Here is an 11,144-nt window from a genome sequence, read left to right as displayed (position 1 = left end):
TCACAGATGCTGCCAGACCTGCTGAGCTTTTCCAGCAACTTCTGTTTTTGTTCCTGATTTACAGCATCCGCAGTTCTTTTGGTTTTTACTCCATATAGATCACGTCCACCGCTCTGCCCTCATCAATCCTCTTCATAACTTCTTCAAAAAATTTAATCAAGTGAATGAGACATGACTTGTCACGCACAAAGCCATGTTGACTATCCATAATCAGTCGTTGCCTTTCCAGATACATGTAAATCCTGTCACTCAGGATACCCTCCAACAAGTCTATAGTTCCCTGGCTTTTCCTTACCACCTTTCTTCAATAATGGCATCACGTTAGCCAACTTCCAGTCTTAGGGCACCTCACCTGTGGCTATTGATGATACCAATATCTCAGCAAGGGGGCCAGCAATCACTTTCCTAGCTTCCCACAGGGTTCTAGGGTACCTCTGATCAGGTCCTGGAGATTTATCTACCTTTATGCATTTTTAAGACATCCAGCACCTGTAATATGGACATTTTTCAAGATGTTGCTATCTATTTCCCCACGTTCTATATCTTCCATATTCTTCTCCATAGTAGGCAGTGATGCAAAATACTCTTTTGGTAAGTCATCCACTTCCTGCAGTTCCACACATAGGCGGCCTTGCTGATCTTCAAGGGGCCCTATTCCCTCCCCAGATACCCTTTTGTCCTTCATGTATTTATAAAATCACTTTGGATTCTCATTACTCCTATTTGCCAAGGCTATCTCATGTCCCCTCTTTTGCCCTCCTGATTTCCTCTTAAGTATATTCCTACTGCCTTTATACTCATCTAGGGATTCACCAGTCTCTGCTGTCTATACCTGACATATGCTTCCTTCTTTTTCTTGACCAAATCTGTGTGAATTTCTTTTTGGAAGAATTATTTCATAAAGTCAGAGAGTCTTACAGCATAGAAACAGGCCCTTTGGTCCACCATGTTAATGCTAACCAACAAACAATAAATGCATTGATCCTATTTACCTTCACTTGGTCCATAGCCTACTATGCCCTGTCATTTTGTGTCCCTCTTGAATGTAGGGAGAGTATCTGATCCCACCAGCAGCACATTCCATATTTCTACCATCTTCTGGGTGGAATTTTTCTTTCCTCCAATCGCCTCTCATCCATTTACTCCTCAACTTAAGTTTATTCCCTCTGGTCTATAGACGTGTCTGCCACGTAAAAGATTCTCACGATCTACTCTATGCCTCTCATAATTTTATATACCTCAATCAGATATCCCCCCTGCTCCCCAGCCTCCTCTGCTTCAAGTGAAACAGACCCAGCCTATCCAGTCTCTCCTCTTAAGTGAGATGTTTCATCCCAGGCACCACTGTGGTGAATCTCCTCTGCACCCTGTGCAATGCAGTCAAGTCCTTCCGATAGTTTGGCAACCAGAATTGCACACAGTATTCCATCTTTGGCCTAACCAAGGTTTTATAAAGTTGTAGCAAGACTTCCTTGCTCCTATATTCCATGTTTTGGTTAATGAAGGCAAGCATCCCATCTGCCTTCTTCACCACCTATGCTGACCCCTTCAGGAATCTATGGATTTGTACAGCATGGTCCCGTTGTTCCTCCGTACTCCCTAGGGATATGCCATTTATTTTGTATATCCTTCCCATATTAGACCTCCCAAAATGCATAATCTCACACTTACCAAGATTAAATTTCATCTGCCATTCCTCTGCCCAATTTGCCAGCTGATCAATGCCAGCCTGAGACCATCCTCCTCACTATCAACAGCACCACTGATTTTCTGAGTCATATACAAACTTACTAATTATACTTTTACATTAACATCCAAGTCATTAGTGTAACTAACAAACAGAATCTCAGCACCGATGGTTGTGATACACCACTGGTCACGGGCTTCCAATCACAAAAACATCCCTCCACCATCACCAGTTGCCTCCTATCTGCAAGCCAGTTTTGGATTCAGTTTGCCAACTTGCCTTGGATCCCGGGCTCTTACCTTTGGGATGAGGTCCATGTGGGACCTTGTCAAAGGACTTGCTGAAGTCCATGTAAACCACATTAACTGCACTACTCTGTATATTGATGAGAAGCATTCATTTAAGTGATGGTTTCCTTTATCTATAGTGTAATGCCTTCCAGCTCTCTTACATCCACCCATATTGCATCTGAAAACATCTATAGCCTGGAATGTTGAGCTGCCAGTCCTGCCCTTCCGTCAACCATGTCTCAGTGATTGCAACAATACAATATTCCCATGTATCACACAGAAGCCTGCTTAATAAAACTGAGGCATGTGGAATAGGAGTGCAGAACTCAATTGTGTTAAAAAACATGGCTTAAGAACTGAAAATAACAAGTTGTGGTAAGTGACAAAAGTAGAAATTGCTGGAAAAGCTCAGCAGGATGGCAGCATCTATGGAGAGAAACCAGAGTTAACATTTCGGATCAAGTGACCCTTCCTCAGAACAGGAAGAGTTTGATGCTAACTCTGATTTTTCTCCACAGATGCTGCCATCCTGCTGAGCTTTTCCAGCAATTTCTACTTTTGTCTCTGATTTACAACACCCGCAGTTCTTTCGGTTTTATTAAGTCGTGGTAAGTGGTTATTTTTCAGATTGGAGGGTAATAGATAGTGACTGTTCCCGATAGTCAGTTCTGGAATGATTATTTATTGTGAAATATATAAATATCTGTACAATGGAATATAGAGTATAATTTGCCATTTATGCCAAACTTGATGGTGGGTAAACAGTGGAGTTGTTATCAATCAGATGGAGCCAGAGATAGACTAGCAGAATACAGACAAGTGCAAGGTTGATAAGAAGGGATAGGGAGAGGCAATACAGATGAAATGACACAGTTCTAAATAGGGTGCAGGAACTGAGGGACTGGGGCAAGTGCAAATCTGCGTTGAATTTGAATCTTGTAGAATGTACTGATAGTTTGTAGGAAGGTTACATTGAACTTTTATAGCATCCTAGTTAGGCTACAGCTAACATATTTTCTAATTCTGGTCACTACGTTTTGGAAAGAATTTCAGAGGTCTTTAGAGGTTTGCAGAGGAGATTTACCAGAATGATCCAGGATTGAGGAACTTCAGCTACAAGTTTAGGTTGGCGAAGCCAGTGTTGTTGTTCTTGAAGGCAAGAAGACTGAGCGGAGATTTGATAAAAGTGTGAGTAAGTATGGTCAGTTCAAATAAGGTAGACAGAGAAAAAGCTGTTCCTTTTAACTAATGGCACACGAACCAGAAAACTCAGATTTAAGATTTTGGTAAAGGTATGCAGGGAAAATGTGAAGAAGTACTTTGTCACAGAACAAGTGGTAATAGTTTGGAATTCATTTCCTATGGGAAGGTCAAAGCAGAGACTTCAAAAAGAAATTGAATGCGTACTTGAGGGAAACAAACTTGCAGGGCCACAGGAATATAATAAGGGAACGGGACTGACTGGAAACCTCAGCCAGCAAGAACTTGATGTGTTGAATTACTGTAATGAAAATATTCTACCCATTCAGATTATTGCTTCCTAGTTGTAAATTCTGTCATCTTTTGTTTATGCTTTGATATATACTTGAAATAATTTAAGAGTTTAATTTTATCCTAGTTAATACAAACGCACTCCTTCTAAGCAGTTGCTGAATAATTCCTGGTAAAGCGTCATCTTCTGGAATCAATTCCTCAACTGAAAATGAATAATGGGTTGCACAAATACATGTGGTTTAACTGGAAGGTTATGAGTAGGAAAAGGTATAAAATTATCAGCAGGTTCTCATCTGGTCATCCTTTCTGTTTCCCACACAACAATTAGCCACATTTAACTGTTGACAATCTGGAGAAGATTCATGATGAAAAAGGAAATAATCTACTGCACATTGCAGCCTCTCAAGGACACCTAGAGTGTTTACAACATCTGACGACTTTAATGGCAGAGGAATGCTTGACAGAGCGTAATAATGAGAAACTTACCCCATCTTCCTTGGCAGTAAAGGTAGGTTACATAACAATTAACCAATGTGTGCTGTGTGGACAAGGTACATGAAATTTGGGAAACGGAGCAAAGCTGTACTATAAAACATTTTCCCCTCGTCTCCACAGTCTCAAATAAGGTTGGTTTCCTTTATGCTGGGTTGAAAAGTAAATTCTGTCACTGTCTGAACCAAAAGAGCACCTTGAGATTGAGTTCTATTTGGTCAAAACATCAGTACCAATTGAGTTATCTGAACCGCATATAAGCCGTTTACACAAAGCCATAGCGCATTGGATCCAACCTAAAGAGGGCCTTGACCTTCATTTTACTGTCTATTTAGGTCATTCAATGGGGTCAACAGCAAGGTATTAAAATGAGTGTGCAAACTAGGTCTGTAGACTAAGCCTAAAATAGCTCTGAATATTGTAAAATAAGATCCAAGCTGCTGCTGCAAACTAGAAAGGCATCAGGAACAATTGCAACTGTTGGTGGATGCAGAATACACTGAGTATAAATGTGCAACTATTCCTAAAACCTTTCCATCAGTGGCGGAAGTTGGTGTTTGTCGAAATGAACATGGCTGCATGGCTGAGTGCAAGAAATTAGCTCACGGTCATCTTTTCAAGGCCAACTAGGGATTGGCTACAAATGCCCTCCTAGGCAAAAGCACTCACATCCCATGAATGGAACAAAGGAAACCTTCTGTAATTATCACCCACTATTTTGAGTTCTTTGTTTAAAAATTGAGTGATTTTGGGGTAGAAGGAGGTTGTTTGGTTGTTTATGTCCAAGCCTGCTCTCTGCAGTTCAGCTAGTGCAACTCCCCTGCACTTTACCTGTACCCCTGCAATTTTTCCTATTGGGCACTTATCAGGTATCTTTTGAAAATCGCCATCATGCTTTTGGGCAATACATTCTAGATCCTGATACCTTATTGAGTAAAGATACCTTTTCTCAACATTCTATTAGTTCTTTTGCCAATCACCATAAATTTGTGAATCATTTTTCTTGACAGTCCCACCAGTGGGAACAATTTCTTTCCATCTACTCTACCCAGACTCCTCAAACTTTTGAACACCTTGATTAAATCTTCTTTTAACCTTCTCTAATGTGAACAGTTCTAGCTTATCCAACCTATCTTTGTAACTGAAACCTCTCATAGGAACATTGGACTTATGTGTAAGTCATTCAGCCTTTCAAGCCTCTATCTGATTGTGTCTGATCTTATCGTGGTCTCAACACCACTTTCCTATCTACCCTTTGTAAGTTTTGACTCCTTTTTATCGAAAATTTGTTTAACTCTGCTTTGAATATGTTCAATAAGCCAGTTTCAACTGCTTTCTGGGGAAGAGAATATCAAATATTTATTACCATCTGAGAGAAAACATTTCTCCTCATCCCAGCCTTAAAAGGGAAATCTCTTAGTTTTAAAGTGCGTCCTCCTAGTTCTAAGCTCCTCTACAAGAGCAAACATTCTCTGGTATAAGACTATAAGACTACAGACATAGAAGCAAAATTAAGTCATTTCAGCCCATTGAGTCTGGTCTGCCATCCAGTAAGATTATGGTTGATCTAATAATCCTTGACTCCACTTTCCTGCCTTTTCCCTATAATCCTTTAATCCTTTACTGATTAAAACTTTGTCTCAGCTTTGAATATACTTAAAGACCCAGCCTCAAAAGCCTTCTGCAGTAAAGAATTCCTCAATTCAGTACCCTCTGAGAGAAGAAATTCCTTCTCATCTCTCTCTCAAATGTGCAACATCTTATTCTGGCATTAAAGTCTCTAGTTCTTCCATAAGGGAAAACAGCCTTTCTCCATTCACTGGTCAAGTCGCATTTCAATCAGGTCACCTCTCATTTTTCTATATTCTAATGAGTACAGGCCCAATCTATTCAACCTCTCCCCATCAGGTATGTAGGGACTGTTTTATGTTAACTTAGTGGACTTTCTCTGGACTGCTTCTAATACCAGCACATTTTTCCTTAGATAAGGAGCAGGAAATTGTTCAAAGTATTCCTACTGTGGTCTGATTAGTGCCTTGTCAAGTTTTAGCAAAAAACACACACTCCGTACCCATCCTATCAAGCCTCATCAGGATTTTGTCTGTTTAAATAAGATTACCCCTCATTCTTCTCAACACCAGTGGGAATAGGCCCAACCCATTCAATCTTTGTTCATAAGACCTTCATTCCAGGAATGAGTTGAACAACCCTTCCCTGAACTGCTTTTAAAGGGGTTATATCTTCTGTCAAATAAGGAGAGCAAAACCGTACACATTACATAGAAGCATAGGAAAATAGGAGCAGGAGTCTGCTATTCAATCCTTTGAGCCTACTCCATCATTCAGTATGATCATTGCTGATCATCCAGCTCAGTACCCTGTTCCCACTTTTTCCCCATGCCCTTTATCTCTTTAGCCCGAGGATCGATATCTAACTCCTTGTTGAAAACATTCAGTGTTTGGACCTCAACTGTTTTCTGGGGCAGAGAATTCCACAGGCCAACCGCTCTCTCGGTGAAGAAATTTCTCCTCATCTCAGTCCTATATTGCCAACCCCATATCCTTAGTTTGTGACCTCTGGTTTTGGACTCCCCATACATTTAGATCATCCTTCCTGCTTTACCCTGTCTAGATCTGTTAAAATTTAATAGGTTTCTGAGTTCACACCCCCCATTGAATATAGCCCTCACTGAGCCAGTCTCTCTCAAGTGGTCTTGATATTGTCATTATTACATTACACTGGATGTTGTCTCATTAAAGTCATGTATAGCTGGTGCAAAACTTGTCTGTTTTAATGAAAGTAAAATACTGTGGATGCTGGAAACTGAAACAAAAACAAAGTGCGAGAGAAACTGCGAAGGTCTAGCAGTATCTGTGGGTTGAGAAACAAAGTTAATGTTATGGTTTTCATGACTCTTCTTTGAAAACTTTTGAAGAAGATTCAGGAGACTCAATATTAACTGCTGTCTACTTTTATGTCCCATTCCCCTGCAATAAACAGCAAAGCTCCGTGTGCTGTCTTAATCGGTTGCAGTACCTATATACTAACCTTTTGTGATTCATATACCAGGACACCCAGATCCTTCAGCATCACTGAGCTCTACAATTTATCTCCATTTAAATAATTTTTTTTAAATTTGGCCTTCCAATGTGAACACATTTACATTTTCCCACATGAAACGCCATCTGACAAAATTTTTTCCACTTAATCTGTCTATACCCTTTTGTAAACTCTTTATCATATCTTGACAAATCACTTGCCAACTATCTGGATATCTTTGGTAAATTTAACTGCTAGCTGCCATATGTTTGGCCTTCTGATCCCAGTCATTGACATATACTGTAAACAGTTCAGGTCTTAACATTGATTCCTTTCAATTCACTATTTATTGCTTGTCAACCTAAAAATAACCCATTTACCTCGACTCATTGCTTCTATTAGATTACCAAACTTCTGTCAGTACCACTAGATTAACATATGAGCCCTTATTTGAGTAACAATCTTTGATGCGGCATCTTATCAAATGACTTTTAGAAATACAAATAAACTCCATCTACATGTTCTCCTTTATCTACATTGTTTGTTTTGTAGCTCTTTGTACTTAAGAGAGAAAATTTGGGTAAATAGTATAATTACACAATTAAATGCTACTTCTCTGAATCTTTCAGAGTCTAATGCATTATCTTTCATCTTGAAAAATAATGTTCTTCAGTTTTTCCCTTCCAAAGGTGGTGAGGCCAAATCAATCAGTAATTTCATGTGAATATTCTGATGCCTGGAACCATTCTCGTAAATCTTTTCTGCACTCTGTCCAACCTTTTTTTATCCTTCCTAAGGTGCAGCCTGAATTGGGCACAATATTCCAGTTTTAGAAAGGTACATTCTAACTTACTTGCTTTTGTGCTCTCTTCCTCTCTTTACAAAGCCCATGGAGTATCTCCATTGTGTTGTGTGGCATCACCTAAATGAGTTATACTTCAACATTTGGCAATCAAACCTGGGCATCTGTAAGGCACCGAGAGCCATCAACAGTGGTAGTATTGTATTCAACCATAATCTATGACCTTGTTACCCAGTCTATTTAACATTAGCATCAATTCAGTGATCAACCCTGGTTCGATGAGAAGTGCAGGAGGACGTGCCAGAAGCAGCACCAGTTATACCTAAAACTGAGGTTTCAAACTGGCAAAGTTGCCACACAATAGAAGCAACATGCAATTGACAGAGCTGAGCAATCACGATCAAAGGATCAGATCAAAGCTCTGCTGGCTTGCCATATCCAGTCATAAATGGTGGTGGACAGTTAAATAGCTATCAGTTGGAGGAGGAAACTTCATAAATATGCCCTTCTTCAGTGATGGGGAGCCCAGCACAACCTTGCAAAAGATGAGACAAAGCATTTGCATCAATCTTCAGCCAGATGATCCATCTCTGCCTTTCTTTGAGGTCTCCAACAACACATGTGCCATCCTTCAGCCAATGTGATTCACTGCACATGATATCAAAAAATGACTGAAGGTACTGGGTACTGCAGAAACTACGGAACGCTCAGCTCCTGACTTTGTTACACATTTTGTCCAAATATGGATCAAAAAACTGAACTTAAGGAGTGAGCTGAGAGCATCTTCCCCTGACATGAAGGCAACATTTCACCAAATGGAGTATCTAGAAGCCCTATCAAAATTGATTTCAATGGGAGTCAGGGAAAACTCTGTCTTAGTTGAAATCATACCTAACGTAAAAGGAAAATGACTGTGGTGTCATGTCATTGGTAAGTATGGACCATCAGATTTCAACTTCTATCTTCAGATTGTTATACTGAGATCTTCCATGGATTAAAATGTATTTTAAAATGGAAGAAGCATGAACATAAAAGTGGCTCAGTGGTCACCAGATCACATTCTAAGATAAGCTTTGACAGCCACGTAGAATAAGTAAAATTATTCACACTGAATGTACCATTTTTATCTAAGGACATCAAAACCAGGTGAGTCTGTATCAAGAAATTTTCAATTTTAATTCACATATCAATCATAGAATCCCGACAGTGTGCAACCAGGCAATTTGGCCCATCAGGTCCTCCAAAGAGCATCCCACCTAGACCCACACGCTTACCCTATCCCTGTAACCCTGCATTTCCCATAGCTAATCCACCTAGGATGCACATGTCTGGATACTATGAGCAATTTAGCATGGTCAATCCACCTAACCTGCACATCTCTGGACTTTGGGAGGAAACTGAGGCACCCAGAGTAAACCCATATAGACATGGGGAAAATGTGAAAACTCCACACAGACAGTTACTCAAGGCTGGAATAGAACCCAGGTCCCTGGCGCTGTGATGCAGCAGAGCTAACCACTGTGCCTTCCCATATGTATGATGATTTCACATATTGGGAGATGAAAGGTTTGCCTGCCAGGTAGCAGTTTGGAAAGATGCCACAAAAATGCCGTCCAATGATCCCCAAATGTTAGAATAGTCTACATTTATCTAGATACGTGTAGCTTCAACAAAATACAAAGAAGCTTAACATCATAAAGGAAGAGGTACTTCATCCACCACCTCAATTATTTCCTACCTGCATTATCAACACATAGTGGTAGTAGTATGTTTCATTTATAAAATTCACTGCAACAACTCGTCACAGCCCCTTTGACAGGACCTTCTGAATCTGTGACCTCTATCACCTGGAAGGACAGGGACAGCAGATGCATGGGAACACCACCACCTGCAAGCTCTCCTCCAAGCCTTTGCAATTGTCTCTTGAAAGTAAATCATCATGCCTTCACTCATCTCAAATACTGTGGAAGAGGTAATTGGATTATTCAGAGAGGATGCCTGTACCTCTAGATGTGACAAGAGGCGTCAGCATTCATGAATCGGTTCCCGTTTTCTTCTTCAGCATTGTTGCTTTGCCTAGGCCTCGAAGAGGACCAAGCTCTACTGTTAACAGACCTGATCCTAATGAGTTTATTAATGGTGCTTTGAGTGGAATTTCAGAGGAAGACTGGAGATGCCCCCTAAGTGATCCTAAGAGCTGATTAAGTGCGATATACAGAATTGCCTTGCCACCTCCATGATCCAGAGCAAAATTTAACATAGTTAGATGAATGGAGCAAAAATGCAGATTATACCTTAAAATATAGTTTTCAGTTGGTTGTATTCCAACATTTTGCTCTTCCATCTCATGTAGTTCTGAATATTAGAGTTTTAATAATAAGAAGAAAGATGTGGGACTGTTCTTCCAGTTGCCAGTTTCAGAATGCATAGAACAAGATGGATCCACATCCAAATCTTTGAGTCCATTTGTTCTCATGACCCATATTTCAAATTCTTCTGTCTTTTAAATACTGCATTTGGTTTATTAAGTGGGTTTAATTCCAGGCCACAGCCAGTCTTCTGGCACATTGCTAGCTGTTGCTCATGTTATTTGTAAAGACATGTTACTTGGCAATTGCCCAAAATGCTGTGAGCCTTTTCACTCTTGTTTCCTTTAAGTATTTCGGAGTTTTAATTTTAGTTTTATCTCTGTCTGCGTTAAGTATATTGAATATCACTGTTAAGAATGTCTGACCTGTATTTTTTTTCAATGGTGAACTCATCAATTAATTCTTTGCTTTAAAAAAAAGTACTCTAAAAATCTACTTCTGTGTTAGTCCATAGTGAAGAAAACCAGGTGTCCTTCTATTCCTTGATGAAATTTTCTTGTGAACTAACACGGAACCTTCAAGGCCATAAATATACCGTGACTGTCAAGGAAAGTTTAAAATCAGTTATACTATAGAACATTTGCTGTTGGAGCAATACCACATGTGTTTAAATATGCAGTATTTTTATGTAGCTGCAGCACGCTTAAATGCGACGACAATTAATCTCAATTTGATTGTATGACCACAGGAAGGGCAGCTTGAATGTCTGCGTTGGCTGATGAGTGAAACCGAAGCCATTGCTGAGTTGAGCCCTTCAGATGGTTACCCTGCTCTTGTACATTATGCTGCATGCTATGGACAGGTAAGCCAAAACCTGTACAGGAAATAAAATGTCATTGTTCACATTTGTGATTTAATACCAATCTTACTATCCTATCTTGAGTTACATGAATTTATAATGAATAAAAACAAAGTTGCTGGAAAAGCTCAGCAGGTCTGGCAGCATCTGTGAAGAAAAAATCAGAGTTAAC

The 11,144-nt window shown here is 39.8% G+C and overlaps 1 protein-coding gene across 4 annotated transcripts in view; it reads left to right on the top strand.

Moving 5' to 3' along the window:
- LOC109911791 (synuclein, alpha interacting protein) overlaps positions 1-11,144 on the top strand; it is a 121,428-nt gene that overhangs the window by 87,942 nt on the left and 22,342 nt on the right. For all 4 annotated transcript variants that reach the window (XM_048595131.1, XM_020511172.2, XM_048595130.1 and 1 more), the window contains 2 exons: positions 3,800-3,979; positions 10,862-10,975. In XM_048595131.1, the coding sequence (XP_048451088.1) occupies positions 3,800-3,979; positions 10,862-10,975 (294 nt within the window). The remainder of the gene's footprint in view (positions 1-3,799; positions 3,980-10,861; positions 10,976-11,144) is intronic.

The sequence above is a fragment of the Rhincodon typus genome, chromosome 3 (genome assembly GCF_021869965.1).
Source record: "Rhincodon typus isolate 14 chromosome 3, sRhiTyp1.1, whole genome shotgun sequence".
In the NCBI taxonomy this organism is placed as follows: domain Eukaryota; kingdom Metazoa; phylum Chordata; class Chondrichthyes; order Orectolobiformes; family Rhincodontidae; genus Rhincodon; species Rhincodon typus.
This window is presented reverse-complemented; position numbering and strand designations above follow the sequence as displayed.